We start from the raw sequence: 26,364 nt of genomic DNA, 5'->3' as shown, positions 1-26,364 counted from the left end.
CTCTCAAAATGGCCAGAAAAAAATAACTTTCATGTGAAACTCGACCGTCTATTCTTGTTCTTAGAAATGAAGGCTGTTCCATGCGAGAAATTGCCAAGAAACTGAACATTTCCTGCAACGGTGTGTACTATTCCTTTCAGAGGAGAGCACAAACGGGCTCTAACCAGAGTAGAAAGAGAAGTGGGAGGCCCCGCTGCACAACTGAGCAACAAGAAAAGTACATTAGAGTCTGTAGTTTGAGAAATCGACACCTCAGAGGTCCTCAATTGGCAGCTTCATTAAATAGTACACGCAAAACGCCAGTGTCAACGTCTACAGTGAAGAGGCGACTCCGGGATACTGGCCTTCAGGGCAGAGTGTCAAAGAAAAAGCCATATCTGAGACTGGCTAATAAAAGGAAAAGATTAATATGGGCAAACACAGAAATTGGACAGCGGAAGATTGGAAAAAAGTGTTATGGGCAGACGAATCCAAGTTTGAGGTGTTTGGATCACACAGAAGATCATTTGTGAGACGCAAAGCAACTGAAAAGATGCTGGAAGAGTGCCTAACGCCATCTGTCAAGCATGGTGGAGATAATGTGATGGTTTGGGGTTGCTTTGGTGCTGGTAAAGTGGGAGATTTGTACAAGGTAAAAGGGATTTTGAATAAGGAAGGCTATCACTCTATTTTGCAACGCCATGCCATACCCTGTGGACAGCACTTGATTGGAGCCAATTTCATCCTACAACAGGACAATGACCCAAAGCACAACTCCAAATTATGCAAGAACTATTTAGGGAAGAAGCAGGCAGCTGGTATTCTATCTGTAATGGATTGGAAAGCGCAGTCACCAGATCTCAACCCCATTGAGCTGTTGTGGGAGCAGCTTGACCGTATGGTATGCAAAAAGTGCCCATCAAGCCAAACCAACTTGTGAGAGGGGCTTCTGGAAGCATGGGAAGAAATGTATCCAGATTACCTCAGCAAATTAACTGCTAGAACGCCAAAGGTCTGCAATGCTGTAATTGTGGCAAAGGGAGCATTCTTTGACAAAAGCAAAGTTTTGAATGAGAAAATTATTATTTCAAATAAAAATCTTTTTTTCGAATCCTGTCAATGTCTGGACTAGATTTTTAATTCATTTGGCAACTCATTTGATTAACCCCTTCATGACCCAGCCTATTTTGACCTTAAAGACCTTGCCGTTTTTTGCAATTCTGACCAGTGTCCCTTTATGAGGTAATAACTCAGGAACGCTTCAATGGATCCTAGCGGTTCTGAGATTTTTTCGTGACATATTGGGCTTCGTGTTAGTGGTAAATTTAGGTCAATAAATTCTGTGTTTATTTGTGATAAAAACGGAAATTTGGCGAAAATTTTGAAAATTTCGCAATTTTCACATTTTTAATTTTTATTCTGTTAAACCAGAGAGTTATGTGACACAAAATAGTTAATAAATAACATTTCCCACACGTCTACTTTACATCAGCACAATTTTGGAAACAAAATTTTTTTTTGCTAGGAAGTTATAAGGGTTAAAATTTGACCAGCGATTTCTCATTTTTACAACGAAATTTACAAAACCATTTTTTTTAGGGACCACCTCACATTTGAAGTCAGTTTGAGGGGTCTATATGGCTGAAAATACCCAAAAGTGACACCATTCTAAAAACTGCACCCCTCAAGGTGCACAAAACCACATTCAAGAAGTTTATTAACCCTTCAGGTGCTTCACAGCAGCAGAAGCAACATGGAAGGAAAAAATGAACATTTAACTTTTTAGTCACAAAAATGATTTTTCAGCAACAATTTTTTTTATTTTCCCAATGGTAAAAGGAGAAACTGAACAATGAAAGTTGTTGTCCAATTTGTCCTGAGTACGCTGATACCTCATATGTGGGGGTAAACCACTGTTTCGGCGCACGGCAGGGCTTGGAAGGGAAGGAGCGCCATTTGACTTTTTGAATGAAAAATTGGCTGCACTCTTTAGCGGACACCATGTCACGTTTGGAGAACACCCGTGTGCCTTAAAATTGGAGCTCCCCCACAAGTGACCCCATTTTGGAAACTAGACCCCCCAAGGAACTTATCTAGATGCATACTGAGCACTTTAAACCCCCAGGTGCTTCACAGAAGTTTATAATGCAGAGCCATGAAAATAAAAAATAATTTTTCTTTTCTCAAAAATGATTTTTTAGCCTGGAATTTCCTATTTTGCCAATGGTAATAGGAGAAATTGGACCACAAATGTTGTTGTCCAGTTTCTCCTGAGTACGCTGATACCCCATATGTGGGGGTAAACCACTGTTTAGGCACATGCTGGGGCTCGGAAGTGAAGTAGTGACGTTTTGAAATGCAGACTTTGATGGAATGCTCTGCGGGCGTCACGTTGCGTTTGCAGAGCCCCTGGTGTGCCTAAACAGTAGAAAACCCCCACAAGTGACCCCATTTTGGAAACTAGACCCCCCCAAGGAACTTATCTAGATATGTGGTGAGCACTTTGAACCCCCAAGTGCTTCACAGACGTTTACAACGCAGAGCCGTGAAAATAAAAAATCATTTTTCTTTCCTCAAAAATGATCTTTTAGCAAGCAATTTTTTATTTTCTCAAGGGTAACAGGAGAAATTGGACCCCAATAATTGTTGCGCAGTTTGTCCTGAGTATGCTGGTACCCCATATGTGGGGGTAAACCACTGTCTGGGCACACGTCGGGGCTCGGAAGTGAGGGAGCACCATTTGACTTTTTGAATACAAGATTGGTTGGAATCAATGGTGGCGCCATGTTGCGTTTGGAGACCCTCTGATGTGCCTAAACAGTGGAAACCCCTCAATTCTAACTCCAACACACCCCTAACCCTTATCCCAACTGTAGCCGTAACCCTAACCACAACCCTAACCCCAACACACCCCTAACCACAACCCTAACCCCAACACACCCCTAACCCTAACCACAACCCTAATTCCAACCCTAACCCTAAGGCTATGTGCCAACGTTGCGGATTCGTATGAGATTTTTCAGCACCATTTTTGAAAAATCCGCGGGTAAAAGGCACTGCGTTTTACCTGCGGATTTACCGCGGATTGCCAGTGTTTTTTGTGCGGATTTCACCTGCGGATTCCTATTGAGGAACAGGTGTAAAACGCTGCGGAATCCGCACAAAGAATTGACATGCTGCGGAAAATACAACGCAGCGTTTCCGCGTGGTATTTTCCGCACCATGGGCACAGCGGATTTGGTTTTCCATATGTTTACATGGTACTGTAAACCTGATGGAACACTGCTGCGAATCCGCAGCCAAATCCGCACCATGTGCGCATAGCCTAATTCTAAAGGTATGTGCACACGCTGCGGAAAACGCTGCGGATCCGCAGCAGTTTCCCATGAGTTTACAGTTCAATGTAAACCTATGGGAAACAAAAATCGCTGTACACATGCTGCAGAAAAACTGCACGGAAACGCAGCGGTTTACATTCCGCAGCATGTCACTTCTTTCTGCGGATTCCGCAGCGGTTTTACAACGGCTCCAATAGAAAATCGCAGTTGTAAAACCGCAGTGAAATGCACAGAAAAACCGCGGTAAATCCGTGATAAATCCACAGCGGTTTAGCCCTGCGGATTTATCAAATCCTCTGCGGAAAAATCCACAGAGGACCAGAATACGTGTGCACATCCCTAACCCTAACCCTAGTTCTTACCCCAACATTAGTGGAACAAAAAAAAAAATTCTTTATTTTTTTTTATTGTCCCTACCTATGGGGGTGACAAAGGGAGGGGGGGGGGGGTCATTTACTGTTTTTTTATTTTGATCACTGAGATAGGTTATATCTCAGTGATCAAAACTCACTTTGGAACGAATCTGCCGGCCGGCAGATTCGGCGGGCGCACTGCACATGCGCCCACCATTTTGGAAGATGGCGGCGCCCATGAAAGAAGACGGACGGACCCCGGGAGGCTAGGTAAGTATAAGGGGGGGGGAGATCAGGGCACGGGGGGTGGGGGGGCGTCGGAGCACGGGGGTGGATCGGAACACGGGGGGGTGGATTGGAGCACGGGGGGGATCGCTGTGCGGGGGGGGTGGATCGGAGCACGGGGGGGATCGCAGTGCGGGGGGGTGGATCGGAGTGCGGGGGGGTTTGATTGGAGCACGGGGGGTGTGATTGGAGCACGGGGGGAGCGGAGCACAGGACGGAGGGGAGCGGACCACAGATCGGGGGGCGATCGGTGGGGTGGGTGCACATAAGTGTTTCCAGCCATGGCCGATGATATTGCAGCATCGGCCATGGCTGGATTGTAATATTTCACCAGTTTTTTAGGTGAAATATTACAAATCGCTCTGATTCAGAGCGATCGTAGCCACGGGGGGGTGAAGCCACCCCCCCTGGGCTAAACTACCACTCCCCCTGTCCCTGCAGATCGGGTGAAATGGGAGTTAACCCTTTCACCGGATCTGCAGGGACGCGATCATTCTGTGACACAGCATATGCGTCACAGGTCGGATTGGCACCGACTTTCATGACGCATACGCTGTGTCACAGGTCGGGAAGGGGTTAATAAAAGTGAGTTTTCATGGAAGACACAATTGTCTGGTTGACCCTAAACTTTGTAACCGTAGTGTACATACGTACATAAAGTCCTCTAAATGATACATGCCACCTTACGGCATTCGTCACAGCTTCCTATTAAATGTATACATCAGAAACTTTTCCATACATATACTTGTAACTGCAAAGCTGAAAAAATTACCTTAGTCGGGAAAGAGCCTTACTGATAAAATATCTCACACGCTTATGTCTATTTGCTATTTTTGCAGACCTTGCTGTGAATACTGCTCAGTTTGCCAAAAGCCTGGCTATGCTAGGGAGCTCAGAGGATAACACTGCACTTTCCCGGGCACTCTCCCAGCTAGCTGAAGTAGAAGAGAAGATAGAGCAGCTACACCAGGAGCAGGCGAATAGTGACTTCTACCTTCTGGCCGAGCTGCTGGCTGACTATATCCGTATCCTATCTGCTGTTCGGGTGAGTGGCCATAACTGATCCAAAGAATTTATATGCTTCATCACAAAAAACATGGACATTAAAATAAATTTAGGTAGACTGTTTTGCCAGACTATAAAATGATTTCACCTTCACTATCATGGAGTGAAGTGCAAACTAACATGGATGTGAAGAATCCATAAGTCATTTATTTTAGTATTCAGTTATAACAGGAAATTTATTGCACTGGTAAATTTGGAATCTATAAGCAATAGTGATGAGCATGCTCGAATAAGGCACTATCCGAGGATGCTTGTGTGTTAATAGAGTATCATCGGCGTGCTTGAATACAGTGTTTGAGATGCCGTGGCTGCATGTTTGTTCGACAGCCGCAACCCATATGGGGATTGCCTAACAGGTGATACCTGCATGTGTTGAGGTTGTTGAACAGCCGCGACACATGCAGCCACAGCAACTCAAACATAGTATTCAAGCATGTCGACAATACTCTATTAACACACGAGCATCCTCGGATAGTGCCTTATTCGAGCACACTCGCTCATTACTAATAATCAACAGCTACATAAGGTTCAACCTGGAAAAGTTCTAGCATTATATGCTCGTGTGGTCTTAAAAAGAGCCTGTCATCAGGGCAAAGTGTGGCCAACTTTGCCCTTATTTTATTTCTTCTGTCTCCCTGACCGCATCTTTGCCAGCAGATGATGGGTGATATAATTAGCCATCATCTACCTCTAAAAGCTGCAAGTCGAGCTGAGCTCCGGCCGTGTCTGTTAACCTGTCAAATATTGCTGTCCATTTGTAACAGCAGCAATGGCAGATCGCCGTTGTTTTGGGCCCAATTACATGCCCGTGACGTGACCGCAGGGACCTGATGGGTTACCATAGTTGCCAAGGGTCTGCTGAAGACCTGTGCGCCTGTCATGAAGTAAAAGTTAGACTCTGGTATACATATGAGAGAGTGATTTTTGCTGTATAAAGCAATACTATGGAATTGCTGTATGTACAACCCCTTGCAAAAATTATGGAATCACCGGCCTTGGAGAATGTTCATTCAGTTGTTTAATTTTGTAGAAAAAAAGCAGATCACAGACATGACACAAAACTAAAGTAATTTCAAATGGTAACTTTCTGGCTTTAAGAAACACTAAAAGAAATCAAGAACAAAAAATGTGGTAGTCAGTAATTGTTACTTTTTTTTACCAAGCATGGGGGTAAAATTATGGAATCGCTCAATTCTGAGGAAAAAATTTTGGAATCACCCTGTAAATTTTCGTACCCAAAAATAACACCTGCATCAAATTAGATTTGCTCGCTAGTCTGCAACTAAAAAGGAGTGATCACACCTTGGAGAGCTGTTGCAGCAAGTGGACTGACATGAATCAGGGCTCCAACATGAGAGATGTCAATTGAAACAAAGGAGAGAATGATCAAACTATTAAAAGAGGGTAAATCATCACGCAATGTTGCAAAAGATGTTAATTGTTCAGTCAGCTGTGTCTAAAATCTGGACCAAATACAAACAACATGGGAACGTTGTTAAAGGCAAACATACTGGTAGACCAAGGAAGACATCAAAGCGTCAAGACCGGAAACTTAAAACAATATGTCTCCAAAGCAGGAAATGCACAATAAAACAAATGAGGAACGAATGGGTGGAAACTGGAGTCAACGTCTGTGACCGAACTGTAAGAAACCGCCTAAAGGAAATGGGATTTACATACAGAAAAGCTAAACGAAAGCCATCATTAACACCTAAACAGAAAAAAACAAGGTTACAATGGGCTAAGGAAAAGCAATCGTGGACTGTGGATGACTGGATGAAAGTCATATTCAGTGATGAATCGCAAATCTGCATTGGGCAAGGTGATGATGCTGAAACTTTTGTTTGGTGCCGTTCCAATGAGATTTATAAAGATGACTGCCTGAAAAGAACATGAAAATTTCCACAGTCATTGATGATATGGGGCTGTATGTCAGGTAAAGGCACTGGGGAGATGGCTGTCATTACATCTTCAATAAATGCACTAGTTTATCTTGATATTTTGGACACTATTCTTATCCCATCAATTGAAAGGATGTTTGGAGATGATGAAATTCTTTTTCAAGATGATAATGCATCCTGCCATAGAGCAAAAACTATGAAAACATTCCTTGAAAAAAGACACATAGTCATTGTCATGGTCTGCAAATAGTCCGGATCTCAATCCAATTGAAAATCTTTGGTGAAAGTTTAAGAAAATGGTCCATGACGAAACGCCAGAATTACTTTTTTTTTGGTCGTCACGATATTGCATTAAAATGCAATAACGGGCGATCGAAAGAACGTATCTGCACCAAAATGGTATAATTAAAAACGTCAGCTCAGCACGCAAAAAATAATCCCTCACCCAATCCCAGATCACGAAAAATGGAGACGCTATGGGTATCGGAAAATGGTGCAATTTTTTTGGGAAAGAGGGGAGCGAAAAACAAACGAAAATATCCCGCGTCATGAAGGGGTTAAATAAAACAAAAGCTATACATGTTTTCTATCTCTAATCGTATTGACCTGGAGAATCGTATTGCCAGGTGATTTTTTTTACAGCGAAATGAACGCTGTCAATAAAAATAAAAAAAACTATTGTGGAAGTGTGCTTTTATTTTGCAACACTTGGGATTTTTTTTCCTGCTTTGCATTGAATCACATAACATGGATGACGTCATTCAAAAGTACAACTCGTCCCGCAAGACACAAGGCGTCATGTGGCTACGGTGATGGAAAAATAAAAAAAGTTTTTGCAAAAAGCTTGGAATAAGGGAAGGAGAAAGCACAAAGAAAACCTGATCCTTAAGGGGTTAATTGCTTTTTTTTTTTTTTTTTTTTTTTTACTCCTTTTTTTTTTCTGGGTTTATTTGTACCAAGGGATCATAGCTCACAGGATTCTGTGGTAACATGTACTTGGGCTGCTCTGCAATATTAATAAACTCACTAAAAGGCCCATATTTCTGAAACCTATGCTAGATTAAAAAAAAAAAAAATGGATTACTGAGGGTAGCAACGGGAATAAAATAAGAGAAAAAAATGGCCATTTTCACCTGGTAATAGGTCCTCTATAAAAGAACTGTCCAAGCTCAAAAATTAAACTAGCCCACGATAGGTAAACCTCCCATAGAAGGGAAGCACTGCAGTGTTATGGATGGCTTCATACCACATGGATCTGTTGTGGAGGTGTCACTGAGCTGATTTATGGGGGCACCGTGCTGACAACGCCTCTGTTCAGTAGTAGACCGCTGGTTGGCGAGTCCCACTGTACATCTGAGGTATATCCCTTGGGTGAATGGGGCTAATGATGCCAGCAGATAACTGAACTCCCCGGTATACACACTGGTTGGTGTATGTCTATGATGGATAGTCATGTAACTCGCTGTATGTAGAAGACACAGGCATTTTAGTAACATCTAATAATACAGAAGGTGTCAGTGTGCCAAGTTTGTGTCATAACTAGCCACTTTCTGTCTATATTCTGTGAATTGCTGGGCCCCTAATGAGCTTTATTCCTAGAAGTAAGATAAGCAGCTGCTGGCAGAGCAGACCACGACATGCCCCATGTGTGTGCCCCTGTGCTATCACACAGTGCAAGAAAGGCCAGAGCACGAACTGTCAAACGTACACATCATGTTCTATACTCTTACAGAAATGTCCTTACTACAAACCGTGCTGCGGCCCCCTCTGCAGACCTCTATTAGATTGGCCATACACTAGAGATTTGGGGTTCAAAAAAGGCCTTTGGCGTTTTTTCTTCAGACCATCATTGCTTTTTTTGTGACAGAGGCTGATTAATGGCAGGTATCTGTCGAAAAGTTGATCTGTTGTTAGACTTTTATTGGTGCTTGTTAGCTGCTGTAATTAAAAGGTCATTCATGATGAACCACAGATCAGCATTCTTTCAATGAAAGCTGAGACGAGGCCATAGATCACTGCCGGGATCGATCAATGTGTTAACTTATGGCAGTGGTTCTCAGGGAGTAGAAACATAACTAACAGTAATGTCGGTATTCGTTCCTAAATATATCTTTAAAGGGAACCTGATAACTGATACAGGCAGCCCAAGTCAGGGGCAACGTGTATCAGGCACTGGCTGTATGACCTCAGCCAGGTGTTTTACTCATGCAGCACTGGAGACGACTAGTGGTTCAGAGGGGTCTCCAGCTGCTTATCCCTGCCTGCTGCCAAAGCATGTAAAGGCAGAGACCGGTCAGTCCCAGGGAACCGCTAGGGAGAAGCCTGCTCGTCCCCGGCAGCTTTTAATGTATGTATTTTTTCTGAAACACTGCAGTATTTCAGAGTCAAACATACCCGCCTGAGATCATACAACCAGTGCCTGATGCATGATGCCCACAGATTGGGTAACGTATATCAGTGGTCAGGTTCACGTTTAGTGATGAGCGAACCTGCTCGGATAAGGCATTATCAGAACATGCTCATGTGCTAACAGAGTGACTTTGGCGTGCTCGAAAAATATGTTTGATATGTTCTAACAAACAGGCAATCCATGCATGTGTTGTGGCTTTCAAGCAGCCACGAGACATGCTGCCGTGGGGACTCAAACATATTTTTAGAGCATGCTGAAGTCACTTCAAGCATGTTTGGATAACACCTTGTCCCAGCACATTTGCTCATCACTTATTCACTTTAATTAGCAAATTACGCTATTTTTTTTCTAGGGAGGTAATCACTATGCAGTTAAAGTGAACGCTGCCATGTTAGTGACAGAACCCTGTCCTAGAATATCGGGACAGGTGCTTGTGAGCATGTGGGGGGAAAATGTGATATTCTGAATTAAAACTGGAGATACCTGGATTGCTGAGGCACGTAGAGGCCACTCACACTGCTTTCCACCTGTCCTTCTGATCTAATACTGGAGATACCAGGGGGTGATGAGGTAAGAAGAGGCTGCTCACACTGCTGTCCACCCTGTCCTTCTGATCTAATGCTGGAGATACCAGGGGTGATGAGGTAAGAAGAGGCTGCTCACACTGCTGTCCACTCTGTCCTTCTGATGTAATAGTGGAGATACCATGGGTGATGAGATAAAAGGAGGCTGCTCACACTGCTGTCCACCCTGTCTTTCTGATCTAATACTGGAGATACCAGGGGTGCTGAGATAAGAGGCTGCTCGCAAGAAGAAGATGTCTAGTAAAGGTTCTTTACCAAATATTAATTATTTGTATCCAGTGTAGTCATTTATTTAGGTCGTGATTTTTCTTTATATTTGTGTCCGATACAAATTCTCTGAGTCATTAGCAGTATAGTGTTTGTTTCACAAATTCTTTTGTCCACTACAGGGTGCATTTGACCAACGCATGAAGTCCTGGCAGCGTTGGCAAGATGCACAGTCAGCCTTACAGAAAAAGAGAGAGAATGAAGCACGTCTATTGTGGGCCAACAAGCCAGAAAAACTACAGCAGGCAAAGGATGAAATCTCTGAGGTCCGTGTGAAAATTAATTCTTGTGGCCATTTTTAGGCCCCAGAGCACCATTTCTCTGTTTATTAGCTTAGATGTAATCTTTGGTTAATGTTGATTGTGGCACGTTGAGGTTAAGTTGCCAAGATCAGAATTCTCTCCAATCCCAGCCTTTGCAGCAGACGTATAGATGCAATATTCAGCTGATACCAGTTGCAGATGGGGCAGGCTCAGCTCCTGATTTAACCTGCTCATCTCAAAGCCATGTTTAGTTAATTCTATGAAATACCATTGGCAAAACTTTGTGTACTTGAATGGTTAATCTTTTTTCCATTTACTTTTGAAAGTGTAAGTGTATCATTAAATATACACATTAGGGCTGATTCATCAAGACTGGCGTTGTGCGCACTCACGCTACAACAGTGTTGGCGTATAGGAGGCGCTAAATTCATTCATAAGTGCATGCCACTTAAATGGGTTGTCCAAGTACATTTTAATCAATAGGTCTTGGAATAATAAGTTTCACAATTGGATAGGTTTAAAAAAAAAAAGCTTTTGTCCCAACATGAAATCTAATAAATGTGCTCCTACTGTGTACTGTGTAATGTCTGACCGTGCAGGGACATGGTCTGATCATACCACAGCTCCTGGGCACGGGAGGAAGCAAAAGAGAGGATACAGACAGGACAGCAGGAGATCACAGCTGATTCTTTTTTTGTTTTATGATATATAGTCTCCACCACCTATAATGTTCATCAGAATATGGTTGTATATTCTTTTTTTGAGGCAAAACATTTTACTGCCTGTTTTTAAGCAATGTTTTACTTCAAAGACCGAATCAACTTTTATGTCTGTATCTGCTCCTCCTGTATATAGTATATACCTGTGTCATCTGCTCCTGTATATAGTATATATCTGTGTCATCTCCTCCTGTATATAGTATATACGTGTGTCATCTCCCCTGTATATAGTATATGCCTGTGTCGTCTCCCCTGTATATAATATATACCTGTGTCATCGCCCCTGTATATAGTATGTACCTGTGTCATCTCCCCTGTATATAGTATGTACGTGTGTCATCTCCCCTGTATATAGTATGTACGTGTGTCATCTCCCCTGTATATAGTATGTACCTGTGTCATCTCCCCTGTATATAGTATGTACCTGTATGTCATCTCCCCTGTATATAGTATGTACCTGTATGTCATCTCCCCTGTATATAGTATATGCCTGTGTGTCGTCTCCCCTGTATATAATATATACCTGTCATCTCCCCTGTATATAGTATGTACCTGTATGTCATCTCCTCCGTTATATAGTATATACCTGTGTGTTTTTGAAGGATAATACCAGACTTGTGTGTTTTAGGGCGAGTTTCGTGTGTCAAGTTGTGTGTTGAGTTGCGTGTGGCGACATGCATGTAGCGACTTTTGTGAGATGAGTTTTGTACGGCAACATGCGTGTAGCAACTTTTCGTGTCGAGTTGCATGTGACAGGTTAGTGTAACAAGTTGTGTGCTGCAAGTTTTGCGCATGGCGAGTTCTGCGCGTGGCGAGTTTTATGTGGTGCGTTTTGAGTATGTGCAAGTTTTGTGTGAGGCAACTTTTGCATGTGTTGCAACTTTTGCATGTGTTGCAACTTTTGCATGTGTTGCAACTTTTGCGTGTGTTGCAACTTTTGTGTATGTGGCAATTTTTCCGCGTGTGCAAGTTTTGCGTGTGGCGAGTTTACCATGAGGTGAGTTTTGCACGTGTGGCGAGTTTTGCGTGAGCCTAGTTTTGCATGTGGCGAGTTTTGCGCGTGGCGAGTTTTGCGCGGCGACTTTTGTGTTTCGACTTTTATGTGGTGAGGTTGGTGTATGTGTGGTGAAATGTGTGCTGAGGGTGGTATATGTGTTCAAGCACGTGGTAGTGTGTGGCGCATTTTGTGTGTGTGTTCATATCCCCGTATGTGGTGAGTATCCCATGTCGGGGCCCCACCTTAGCAACTGTACGGTATATACTCTTTGGCGCCATCGCTCTCACTCTTTAAGTCCCCCTTGTTCACATCTGGCAGCTGACAATTTGCCTCCAACACTTTTCCTTTCACTTTTTCCCCATTATGTAGATAGAGGCAAAATTGTTTGGTGAATTGGAAAGCGCGGGGTTAAAATTTTGCCTCACAACATAGCCTATGACGCTCTCGGGGACCAGACATGTGACTGCAAAATTTTGTGACACACACACACACACACACACACACACACACACACACACACACACACACACACACACACACAGCTTTATATATTAGATCTCAGCAAATGAATATTTTTTTTTTTTTTCCAATTGTGACATTTACTATTCCAAGATCTATTGATTAAAATGGTGGTTAAATTTAACCTTTGTTCATGGGAAAACCCCTTTAATGTGATTGCCATGCCGAGTGACGTGCACTCCCATGCTGTGCGGCAGAAATGCCACTCCAGTCACAAGCCTGCGCCAAGTGTGGAGGAGCTGATTCAAACTGGGATGAGTACGCAAAAAAGACAAAAGTTATGGCACAGCTCCACAAATTTGGCACTTTCCATAACTTTTTTTGCCACTATTGTGTTGTAAAAGCTTTGGTGAATTGGCCCTATTGTGTGGATGTGAAGGCTAAGGCTATATGTTTTATCCACTCATCAGTGTATCTGTTGGGGCTCCTATACCAATAGAGAAAACGAAGGAATAATTTTCCAATATACCAAGCTTTATTTACATTATCATAGGATAAAATGACATGTTACAATAACACCATTAACCACATATCAAAAACATGGGTACACATCAGATGGTATTACCCACCCATAGAAAATCTAGATAATTTGCAGAAACAGAAAGATAGTCACACATCAATATATATCATGGCCATTCCACTCACATTCTATAGAAGGCCCATAATTGTTAATAACAACCATCAGAAATATCTAACTACATATAGTATAATATCTCATTTATCAATTTACCCTATTCTGGCTATATAAATTACACTATATTGGGATAAAGTGCATTCGCATCACAACAGAGTTGTATATCAATTATAATGGTTCCTATGTAAATAACTATTGCACCTAACCCGTTGTTGTATTCCAATACAAAGGCATCATGAAATCATCAGAATACACCTGTGGTCATGATGACTTGAGATGTGTGACTTTATGCTTTACCTCGACGCGCGTTTCGCCGTGTCAGGAGGTCCTGACGAAACTGCAGAGTCGGTGAAACACGCGTCGAGGTACAGCACTGAGTCTCACATCTCAAGTCATCATGACCACTGGTATATTATGATGATTTTATGAATGCCCGTGATATATATTGATGTGCGACTCTTTCTTTCTATTTCTGCAAATTATCTAGATTTTTTATGGGTGGGTAATACCATCTGATGAGTTCTCATGTTTTTGATATGTGGTTAATGGTGTTATTGTAACATGTCATTTTATCCTATAATGTAAATAAAGGTTGTTATATTGGAAAATTATTCCTTCGTTTTCTGTATTGGTGTATGATCTTTGGTGAAGGTATTCCTATTAGATTAGTATGTGAGGTGTTCTCTTTAAGTGCCTGTCAGGGCTCCTGTCTGTAAAGCTCTAAAAAAACAGGATTTGGTTGTTTGCATTGATGGAGTCATTGATTTCTCCTTCGCCTCATTGGTGGACACAGACCATGGGTGTATGCTGCTGCCAATAGGAGGCTGACACTAAGTGATACAAAAAAAGTTAGCTCCTCCCCTGCAGTATACACCCCCCTGCTGGCTCTCAGCTCCTCCCCCGCAGTATACATCCTCCTGCTGGCTCTCAGCTAACCAGTTCTTGCTTAGTGTCTGTAGGAGGCACATGGGTCTGTTTCAGACCCCAACGTTTTTATTTTATTGCTTACTTTTCTGTAAATTTTTATTTTTTAATTAACGGAGTGAAGGGGGCGACGGTTCCTTCACGGTCCCGATCTCCCCACATCAGCAGCAGGCGACCACATGGAGTGTCGCCTCCATGTATCCTCTCCTGGAGCCAGGCCTAATGCCGGACAACTGGCCCTGTCCACCCGGACTGAACTCCGTGGCTGTACAGAGGCCCCTCTCTATGGCGTCCGAGCAGCCCCCACTGTCCCACCACTGTGAAAGCGGATGGCACAAGGAGGCGGACGGTTCCTCTCCACCTCCCTAACAAAGGGATGGTCGATTGAGGTTTATCCCTGCACCGTCCACGCTGCACAGAACAGCGCTGAAACCCACATCCGCGGCGGCTCCATGCCGGGACGTGCACCAATGGTGAGTGGATCCATCTTCAATGGGATATTCACATGCTGACAGGCAGCCTCAGCCACTTCCCTGTGGCCCACCTCTCTGAGGTAACGCTCTGGATGGCTGCAAAAATTTAGTCCCCGGCTTCGGCCGATTTGTAGGCCGCATCCTGGAAGTCTTGCCTGGAACGCCCCGCTGGTGTCGCCCGCCGGCTACAGAAATTTAGGCCCCGGCTTAGGCCTTTTCAACATCATGTCTGTGGCTCCGCCCCCCAAATTGGCGCTTCTCGCTCTCTGCGAGATTTTATTAACTCTGCAGCTCCCGGTGGCCATCTTGGTCCACCCGGCCAGCTCACACTGGGGTGACAGTATTTTTGCAATAAAGGGGCACATCGACTCTACATCAGTACCCGGGTAAGGAAGTACCTGGCCTGGTCTTAAAGGCATATGGCCAGTATTCCCAGTCTTAAAGGCGCATGACCAGTATTCTCTGGTCTTAAAGGAGCACGACCAGTATTCCCTGGTCTTAAAGGTGCACGACCAGTATTCTCTGGTCTTAAAGGTGCATGACCAGTATTCTCTGGTCTTAAAGGTGCATGACCAGTATTCTCTGGTCTTAAAGGTGCATGACCAGTATTCTCTGGTCTTAAAGGTGCATGACCAGCACTCTCTGGTCTTAAAGGTGCATGACCAGCACTCTCTGGTCTTAAAGGTGCATGACCAGTATTCTCTGGTCTTAAAGGTGCATGACTAGTATTCTCTGGTCTTAAAGGTGCATGACCAGTATTCTCTGGTCTTAAAGGTGCATGACCAGTATTCCCTGGTCTTAAAGGCGCATGACCAGTATTCTCTGGTCTTAAAGGCGCATGACCAGTATTCTCTGGTCTTAAAGGCGCATGACCAGTATTCTCTGGTCTTAAAGGCGCATGACCAGTATGCTCTGGTCTTAAAGGCGCATGACCAGTATGCTCTGGTCTTAAAGGCGCATGACCAGTATTCCCCGGTCTTAAAGGCGCATGGCCGGTATTCCCCGATCTTAAAGGTGCATGGCCAGTATTTCCTGGTCTTAAAGGCGCATGACCAGTATTCTCTGTTCTTAAAGGCGCATGACCAGTATTCCCTGGTCTTAAAGGCGTATGACCAATATTTCCTGGTCTTAAAGGCGCTTGATCAGTCCGAGGAGCCCTCCGCCGCCGACCCCAGCTTTATCCTCTAGTTCCCCTCAGTGGACTTCTTCACTGACCAATCCATGGTTCTCTGACCAAGAGATTGAATCCCTCGGTGTACCCTCTGTGTTTGGAGTGCTCGCAGGACCAATATACATGGTCCCTATCCTACATGGGAGCCGTCGGCTAGCAGGGGCCGCAAGTATTCTAGAAACGTGCAGGCGTCTAGAAACATACAGGCATCTAGAAAACGGAAGTTTTTCGTTTCCTGCTCCCTCACCAATGATTTGATGACAACAAGGCTCTGAATATGGATTGGATATTGCCTGAGCTTGCCAGAGCTTCAGAGACTAAACTCCCTCGAGAGCATTTGCCATTCAATTCGGATAAGCGATTCACTGGACAGAAGCCTCTACGTGGGATGCCATGCCTGGCCTGTTTTTTAAGGGCGACGGGTCCTTTAAAGGCCACCGATCTCCCCACACCATCAACAGACGAGCACACGGAGTGTCGTCTCCATGTTTCCTCTTCTGCATCCAGGCCTAACGCCAGACAACCTGTCCTGTCCACCTGGAGACCTGTACTCTGTGGACATATAGAGGCACCCTTTTTTGGCGTACGAGCTCCCCCCTCTGCATCACCACTATTTAGTGGATGATGCAAGAAGGCGGACAATTCCTCTCCACTTCCCTGTTAAGAGGTTGATGGATCGAGGGTGCCTAATTTTTATCTCTGCACCGTGAAAAGAGGAGATGGCAAGAGACTATGACCTGCTGGATGCAGCCGCACATTCTGCCATGGGGCAGATTAACCGGGTAGAATCTCCTGTGGTATTCCTACCAGTATCCCTACCTGATGGGTCAATTAAAAACACCACGGACTGTCAGATAGCAAATCTGGTTCGTTCCGTCTTGCGGCTTCGAGTCCAGCGCTCTATCCTCCCTAGCGGCCGCATGGATTGCTAGAGCAATGGTCTCCTGGCTGGAGACCTTAACTACCTTGATTCACACCAGCAACAACTGGCCAATCAAATCCTTTGAGCGGGAGACTGACAAAGGATTGTATAAGGATTGTCCAGCACAGTCTAGATCTAAGGGATCTTGGTTCCAAACAGGGGAACGAAAAATGAGATCGACCCTGGACCTCAAACTTCTAACAACCTTTGACATGGTCCTCCTTCTTTGGATGGAGTTCCTCCGCTCAGCCATTACTTCAACAGAAAAAGGTGCAGTTTCCGGCATCCATCGACATTCGGGTTGCTTGCCCTCTGCAAAAATTCCTTCGCCTTTCCATTCGTCAACAGCATTTTCATGTCACAACCTTGTCCTTTGGCCTTGCTTCCGCACCCAGAGTGTTCGCTCGGGTCATGGCGGATGTCATGTTTCTCTTGCACTCTAGAGGCGTGCTCGTCCTGCCCTGTTTGGTCTGTCTAGCCGCCCTTCCAGGACTACGCTGAGTCGTCTATATCTCTTGCGATACCTTCTCTCCTGGGCTGGCAGCTACACTTAGACAAGTTCTCCTCATTTCCAGCCCAGCAGATATCCTTTTTGAGGATGATCCTGCACACTTCTAGAAGGATGGTAATTCTTCCTCGAGACAAGGTCATGGCCCTTCAACAGGGAGCTCGCGCAAGGAGAGTTCTGAGGACTTGATTACTCACCCCTCATTTCATTCGATTTGCTAAGAGAGTTCTGAGGAAAAATGGTGACGACAATGGAAGCGGTTTCCTTCGCTCCGCTCGTTTTCAGCAAGTCAAATAGACTTTCAGACAATAGTCTCTGAGCTCCTTCTTTATCCAGGGCCTTTCTCCCGGTTCAATGGTTATTAGTAACTACCAATGCCAGTCTTCTTCTCCCCATCATTGTTCTGGAGATCCGAACGGTAGTCTTACATCAGGTCCACTACCTTCTGGCGGGTCACCCTATCCGAATTCAATTGGATAATGCCACGGCGGTGCCTTACATCAGTCATCTAGCAGGTACCCACGGTCAGGCGCCATGACCGAGGTACCTCACTTTCTCTGATGGGCCGAAGTCTATTATTCGGTGATCTCGGCAGTATATATCCCAGAAGTAGAACTCTGAACGGCAAACAAATTCAGCCGTCAGGGTTCCGCCTCAAGTCAGTAGGAACTTCTCCCCGAAGTCTTCCATCAGATCTGTCCTTACTGGAGCTCTCCAGTTGTAGGTGGGATGACATCCAGACTGAAGGCCAATGTACTCGAGTTCGTGGTTCGGCCTCGAGATCCAAGAGCCATCGCTCTCCATGCTCTGGTTCTGCCGTGGTACCAGTTTCCATAACTCCCCTTCCACTACTTCCGAAAGCCTTTCGGAAGCAGAAAGGGGCCCCAGTGATCCTCAGAGATCCGCACTGACCACGTCCGTTTTTTGTTTGCGGAGCTAGTATCAACTCGCCTTATCGCAGCACAACTGCAAGTAGGGACTTTCTCACAGGGAGTTTTCACACGTAGTTCTTCCCTATCGCATACCGTTAGATCATTGGGACCTTATTATTCCTAGGAGCCTTACAGTAGGCTCCTTTTTCATCCGGGCAGACTTTACTATCAGGGAAAGTCGTCCCGTTCTCCTCTGCGATATTCTCACTCTGACGAGTCTTCGGAGCTAGCTTCTCTGCTCTTTCAGACTTTTTTCCCTTATTACCTTCGAGGCAAGGTTGTCCTCAGGCCATCTCCATCCCTTGTTAACCAAGGTGGTACTGTATTACCACTGTTATGAGGGCATAGTTCTTCCCTCATCTCTTTTGGCTCCAGTCCACAAAATGGAATAAGATCCCCCATATTCTGGACGAAGTGAGTGCTCTGAGTAGGTACGTCTTGAGGACCGCGTCCTTCTGAAGGTTGGACTTTTTATTTGGGCTTCCTGACAGTAGAGGAAGGCTTCCTGACATTTTCAGGAAGGGTTTAGCCGTTTCATCGACCATGATAACATGGTGAATTCTTGTCACCATCCAGGAGTCCTTCCGTGCTAGATGTCAGCCTATCTCCCTGTCTATCAAGGGTTCTAGGCACCAGGCGTCAGCAAGGCACGCCTGCAAGCTTGCGGATTCGTCCAGTCCGCATGCATTCTTGAAGCACTATAATTCCCACACTTCCACAGATGTGAGTCTGGGCAGGCGGACTCTGCAGGCCGCGGTGGCGCACTTGTAAGTAGCGGTTACACAGGGCCTGATCTATTGTTGTCCCCACCCAGGGACTGCTTTGGGACGTCCCACGGTCTGTGTCCCCCAATGAGGCGAAGGAGAAATAGGGATTTTTGTGTACTCACCGTAAAATCCTTTTCTCCGAGCCATTCATTGGGGGACACAGCTCCCACCCTGTTATTAGCTTATGCTTGTTTTTTAGAATATGACATGCTGTACGCTCATATATTGTTATTGATCTCCTACTGCTTTTGCACCGAACTGGTTAGCTGAGAGCCAGCAGGAGGGTATATACTGCAGGGGAGGAGCTAACGTTTTTTGTATCACTTAGTGTCAGCCTCCTATTGGCAGCAGCATACACCCACGGTCTGTGTCCCCCAATGAATGGCTCGGAGAAAAGGATTTTACGGTGAGTACACAAAAATCCCTATTTTAATGATGCAAACGGAGTGAATATATGCTCTGACGGCCATAGAGGCATCACCAAAATGCACTCCCTGTAAATATAGTTCGTATAAGTCCTTTAACTATCTAATCCATTTCTGTGATCTTTCATAGTGGGAATCCAGGGTCACACAATACGAGAGGGACTTTGAAAGGATTTCTGTGACTGTACGAAAGGAGGTCACAAGATTTGAGGTACAGGAAGGTGAAATGTTACATACCTGCATATCATATGAAGGAGAATGTGTTATTTGAGTCCGTAATTAGCTGAAATGGTTTCATTTAAAGGGGTTGTCCAAGACAAAGATATTTATTATCGATCTTCAGTGAATGGGAGCTATATGACCCAACACATAGAGCAGAGCTGTGTTATTCCTGGCAGGTGGGTTCTCGCCGGCCTCTTCTCGCCTGTCACCCTGGATCGACATGTCTCTGCCTATATGCCAGGGACCTGCTTGTCCGACTTATCTCCAGCGCGGCTCTGTCCCAAGTTGTGGCATGTCGATAATTTACTGTATATCTTTCTGACATGCGAGTTTTTCCACTTACACTGGTATTAGAAGTGAGAATTGAAACTTTGCAATAAGAGACAACAGAATGGTTTACATCTACTGGTGCCATTAACTGTTGCAGCTGGAAACATTTTTACATTTGGTCCAGTGCGTGTTTTACCGCAAAATAAGCAATAAGTACAGTTCCTAACCTTAAACTGTCTGTTCATTTTGTAGAAAGAAAAATCTAAGGATTTTAAGAGTTACATAGTGAAATATTTGGAAACACTCTTGAATTCACAGCACAAAGTAAGTGACTAGCCGTGTACTTAATTATGTAGTACTATTATATCACACTTAACCGGCTATGTAAAAATCTATGTATATCCTTGGATATACGTTGAGGGTAATTACAACTTCTGTGATAGAATAGTACCTAGATTGGAAAGTGATGTTGAAGTATCTGCACATTATTCTTTTACATATGGTGTGATTACACAACAAAGCGAGTCCTTGGCACCACTCGGATGAGACACTTATTGTCTCTGTAAAGTGTTGAATGCTTTTGATCCAATCAATAGGGTAGGCAGCAAGCACATCCTTAGGAAATAGTATACCTTGTAAAGGGTTCTAGTTCCTTTAGAGCCAACTACTAAGTTCCTGTAAGATTGTAGCAGATTGGAGGAAGGAACTGCCCACCAAAATGCATGAAGAGATACTTTAAATAGTATTTATTAGTAGTAATTCCTATCCATAGAAATAAGTAATGTTTTGGCTATAACACCCTTCATCAGAGATGTAAGCACTGCACATAAGTTGAGAGGACTAAGGTATGGGCTTGCCCCAAAAACTGCAAACCAGGACACAGTCTGAGGCCGGTTTCACACATCCTGATATTTCCAGTAGCAGAAAAAACGAAACCGGAGATGAGTGTCCATGTGTGTAATACTTATGGCAGCCGTGTGTCGAATCTGCACCACGCAGATGGGAGCCAGAGAAGAAGCGGTACATTAAATGCTGTTTCCCGGCTCCAGGTGCTGAAGACTGCTCTCATCATTATCCCCTGCTCTGCTGGCAATCAGTGCGAGCAGATGGGAATAACGAGCCTTATATTCAAGTGAGAACAATAACAGCAGGCGGCGACTGATGGGACTCTTACTCCCATCAGCCTATCCCTGCTGCTGCTAATAACTGACGGCAGGAGCAGGTTCATTACCTGCCGCCTGCGCTATAAATAAATACATAAAAAAAACGGCGTGGGTTCCCCTGTATTTTCTATAACTAGCAAGGCAAAACTCACAGCGTGGGGTTGCAACCCTCAGCTGTCAGGTTCAGCAAATAGAGTAGTCCCCATGCTGTTTTTTTAAATTATTTAAATAAATAATTAAACAGAAAACGGCATGGGGTGCCCCCTATTTTTGACAACAAGTCTTGCTAAAGATGACAGCTGGGGGCTGGTATTCTCAGGCTGGTAAGGGGCCATTGATATAGGCCCCCCTTAGCATAAAAATAGCAGCCCGCAGATGCCCAAAAAAGCCTCATCTATTAGATGCGCTAATTCAGGTGCTTTGCCTGACTCTTCAAACTTGCTCTATAGCGGTGGCAAGTGGGGTTCATATTTGTGGGGTTGATGTCACCTTTGTATTGTCAGGTGACATCAAGCCCACGGCTTAGTAATGGAGAGACGTCTATAAGAAACCTATCCATTACTAATCCTATAGTTGTATTGTAAATATAGACAAAGCCAGAATAAAGTCACCATTGTGACGAAAGAACAGGGCCTAACATATGGCTTTTTAAAACACTGACGTTATCATTCATTGGCTATTTCATGTCACATGGGCACCGACAATTACCATATTTATCGGACCATAAAATGCACTTTTTTCCTCCAAGGAAAGTGTGGGGTGCGTCTTTTTTCCAAATGTAACATGTGGGAAGGGGGCAGCGGCGCAGTGGGATCGCACTCGCAGGAGGTAGGAAAATGTCCCCGCTGTAGAAATACGGCGCTGGGGAAACAATGTGGTCCCAATGCTTAAGGTGAAGAAATATTCATTAGCTGCTTCGCTGTCCACCTGTCAGCGCCGAACAGTGGGTGGGGGAGCAGCAAATGAATATTCCTTCACTTAAAAAGTGGACCCACATGGTTTCCCCAGTGCCGGATTCCTGCAGCGGCTGGGGAGATCGTGTGTCCGGTGGAGCAGGGGGCCTGAGGAGGAAGGGATGCCGCATACCTAACAGCTCAGCCCGGGCTCCTGATGGCGAGTGCTCCAACATAGGACCTGTGTGAGTTCATGAAGAGGGCGGGCTGGAGTATCACATGACTGCACAGATCCCTCCTTCTTCATGATGTCATAAGGTCCTGCAGACATTTTACTGAAAACAATGCAGCTTCCTCGGTTGTGATGTTCCAGCCCTTCTTTACCTTACCACAGTGTGGCTGGCTGCAGGACCTGCAAAGCCTATACAAGTCAGTATTAATTAAAAGTTTATTAATCACAACACATAAAAATGCACTCTGCCACTATGTGGTGAACTGTAACTCCCAGCATGTCATGGGATCTGCATGACATGCTGGGAGTTATAGTTCTCCGTTGGGATCTTAAATCAGCACTCCAGTGTTATTGTTCAGTGCTGGAGTGGTGCTTTAAATATAAGCCCTGTGTCCCCATTCTTATACTCGCCCTCCAGCGTCTTCATATAGTACTTTACACACACCACACTGGTCCCGCAGCACCATCTTCTACCCGCAGCTTCCAACATAATAACGTACTATTATATATAATAACACCACATATAATAGTATGTTATTTATGTTATTAAATATTTTACCACATTTTTTGCTTCAAATATTTTTTTCCCTATTTTTCCATCTCTAAAACCTGGGTGCATTTTATAGTCCGAAAAATACAGTAATCACAGGTGATTCTTATATGTGATTTACCACAAGCGAGCAAAAAAAACGTTTTCCATACACATTGATAAAGGGTGTCGATACCAGTGTCACAACAAGCTTTATGTTTTTCTATTTTTCCCTCCTATTGTTTTTTGTTTTAAGTTTATCATTTGCTCTTTTGTATTTAACACGAGTTCTCTATACAAAAAACTGTTTCACTTGATTTGTTTTTTCAGGAGATATTCCACATTATGTACTTGCACTTCATGGGTGCCTATAACGATGAGCAGGACTGTAGATGCAAAATTCTGGGGCTATTGTAACTATAGGGTGCATTGGATTTGAGTGTGTCATAGGGAAAGCACAACGTGAAGCAGAGCGATTCTGCTTTCTGTTCCACTATTGCTGTGGTTATCGTATTCCGCTGCCTGCATTACAAGACTCCTCTTTAGAGACAGTGCACAAACCAACATTAATCACCATTCACCTTTTGAGCCAGCCCATCATATATACCGTACTTTTGATTTTGCTATACCAAACCATATAATCTTTCTTTTTCCTATTGTTGCAGCTCGCCAAGTACTGGGAAGCATTTCTACCAGAAGCAAAAGTTATATCCTAACTTCCAAGGAGCAGAATTACAGCCCAAACTATGCTACTTCTCTTCTGCCATTTTTTTAAATACATATAAATATTATACCTCTTGCCTTTTAGAGACCCTTGAATCACAATCTCGATATGCTTCTACATCTACTTGATGTGGTCTATCTCTGCTAATCCCATCAGTGCTGAGTCAGGTCTGTTACGCATTGCTGTGCAGAGCGTGGATGGATCTCTACTGTTACAGCCTAGTGCCTCATGTATGGACACGTATTCAACATTATCTCTTGTAGCCTGATCAGTCAGGAGACCTTGGCTGTAACCTCCAGACTGGTTTGACTGGCGAGAGTTATCCTAGATATGGACAGTTATGTCCCAGCACTTAAGGACACATCTGCATCTGTTAACATTTCTTGTGTATATTTTTCATTTAACTTCCACATATATTTTCTTAACTATACAAATTGATAATTTAGGACTTTCTGTGGAAAAAAAAAGAAAAACAAATAAACAAAAAAATGTTTAAACTAGTGGGACTTTCTTGGGAGGGTTTATTAAAATAAATATATAATGTATATTTTTTTGGCTATGACACAGACACAAAGAATGGATTGTTTCTGTTCTACAAGAACCACACAGTTATTCAATAAAATGAGTTATAACGTTCTTGTGTATTCCCATGTGTTTAGGGTGTCTGGGGTAGGGATGGAAGCATCACATTACCCTTATGATGTTACAGCTTGCCATGGCTTTGACTCTGGCCTGGTACCACATGCACAGTGATTTTCTGTTATTAAACTTTCTCTAATATATATTTTTCAAGGTAATTTTTTTTTTTTAATTAAATTACTGTGCAAGCGTTGTTTTATTCGCCTTGTAATTTCTCATCTAGTTCATTCCAATGGTGTTTCAAGGGGTTGTGGTCATGCTTTGTGTGAACCAGTCAAGTTCTTCCACATCAGACCCACGCAACCATGTCTTTTGTGGTTCGTGCTAGTTTCATTGTGGCATAGTCATGCTGGAATAGTAAAGGGCTTTCCCCAAACTGTGCCCACAATGTTATACAATTGTCTAATATGCCTTGGTATGATATCGCATTAAGATTTTCTTCAGTAAAACCAAGGAGCCAAGGCCAGCCCCTGAAAAATAAGTACAGAGCATTGTCCCTACTCCACAAAACTACAGTTGGCACCATGTAGTCAGGCTAGTAATGTTCTCACTTCAGTTAAACCCATCCTTGTCCATCAGACTTCTAGATTGAGAACCACTGATTCGTCACGCCATAGAATATGTTTCCGTATCTCCACAGAAGAGTAGTCATGTGTTACTCTACTCCAGCGGTGGTCAACCTTTTTTTCTTCCGAGGGCAGTTTCGCTTTTTATACCATCTTTCGGGGGCCATACAAAATTTTAACTTAAAAATTACCCTGCTATATTTGATCAAACATTTAATTAACTACCCCCTAATGTGATGGCTGGAACTGCTTTTCTTTATTGCTTTTCTTTATTGTGGCTGTGATCGGGGCCAGCGTCGCCACCTGATGCACCCAGGTAAGTGCTGGGGCCCTGGATGAACGTGTGGGACCCCATACGCTGTCATGGACAACGGCACATTATGGGGCCCTTGAGACAGGTGCTAACCCCCCAACCCACCTCACCTCAAATATTCACCTCTCCTTGATCTGCTCTCTTCAGCGTCTTCTGACTCTCTATGATGTCTCAGGGCAGAGGACGTGTTGTCACTACAGCGCGCCTTCTGTGCAGAGAGTCAGAAGATGCTGAAGAGACTGGCGCAACGGGGAGAGGTGAGTATTTATCTTGTTTTATGAATGGAGCATTATATGGGGCCATTATACTGTATGAAGCAATATGAGGCCATTTTATACTGTATGGGGCCATTATATACTGTATGGGGCTCATTATACTGTGTGGAGCAATATATGGGGCTCATGCGGTATGGAGCAATATATGGGGTTCATTATGCTGTATGGAGCAATATATGGGGCTCATTATACTGTATAGAGCAATATATGGGGTTCATTAAACTGTATGGAGCAATATATGGGGCTCATTATACTGTATAGAGTATTATATGGGGCCTATAATACTGTATGGAAGACTGTGATGCCCATAACACTGTATGGAGGACTATACTGTCTGATCTAAGATGAAAAGTGTGCAAACTTTTGGTCCCATCCCCCCTCACGTGCACGCACTGTGTAGGGCGAGGATTTGCTGGCTTCTGAGCTGTTGTAGAATTTACAATAGGTATCACTCGCATAATAATATACAGAATCCCATAACTATTGTGATAGTCAGGGTACGGGAGTACTAAGTTAGTACACCCCCCCGACAAAACAGTCCGCTCCACATAGCATATGTCAAAAATAGGAGAAAAAAGGAGCATACCATGGCCAATATATATAATATTAAATCTTTATTAGTGCATAAAAATCATTAAAAATCAGTAATAAATCACAGTATATATATTTACCAATGAACAGCAAGAGAAGGGGGACAGTTACTCCAAATAACCCCTGAAAAATGCTGCAAGGGGAATTCCACATATAGTGGGTAAAGTACACCATGTACTCCCCAGCAGCGCTATAAAGGCACGGCAGGACCAGGGTAGGGCAGAGTAATAGATCTATCTGCAATAAAGCAGAGCCCAAATGGGCTACCTCTGCATGTAAATAGGATAATATAATAATGCCCTACCAACATGGACTCACCAGAATAAGTGCACAGGGGTGCAGAGGGGTAACCAGCCAGGAATAGAGACCCCCGACGCGCGTTTCGCAGCGCTAACACGCCGCTTCCTCAAGGGAGTATGCTGTTCATTGGTAAATATATATACTGTGATTTATTACTGATTTTTAATGATTTTTATGCACTAATAAAGATTTAATATTATATATATTGTCC

At 43.9% G+C, this 26,364-nt stretch overlaps 1 protein-coding gene across 1 annotated transcript in view; it reads left to right on the top strand.

Moving 5' to 3' along the window:
• SNX1 (sorting nexin 1) overlaps positions 1–24,105 on the top strand; it is an 81,620-nt gene extending 57,515 nt beyond the window's left edge. The window contains exons 11-15 of the mRNA XM_069765744.1: positions 4,795–5,000; positions 10,305–10,448; positions 19,567–19,647; positions 20,181–20,252; positions 23,411–24,105. Of these exons, the coding sequence (XP_069621845.1) occupies positions 4,795–5,000; positions 10,305–10,448; positions 19,567–19,647; positions 20,181–20,252; positions 23,411–23,461 (554 nt within the window). The 3' untranslated portion in view covers positions 23,462–24,105. The remainder of the gene's footprint in view (positions 1–4,794; positions 5,001–10,304; positions 10,449–19,566; positions 19,648–20,180; positions 20,253–23,410) is intronic.
• Positions 24,106–26,364: the final 2,259 nt, after the last annotated feature.

Source organism: Ranitomeya imitator, chromosome 4 (assembly GCF_032444005.1).
Source record: "Ranitomeya imitator isolate aRanImi1 chromosome 4, aRanImi1.pri, whole genome shotgun sequence".
NCBI lineage: Eukaryota > Metazoa > Chordata > Amphibia > Anura > Dendrobatidae > Ranitomeya > Ranitomeya imitator.
This window is presented reverse-complemented; position numbering and strand designations above follow the sequence as displayed.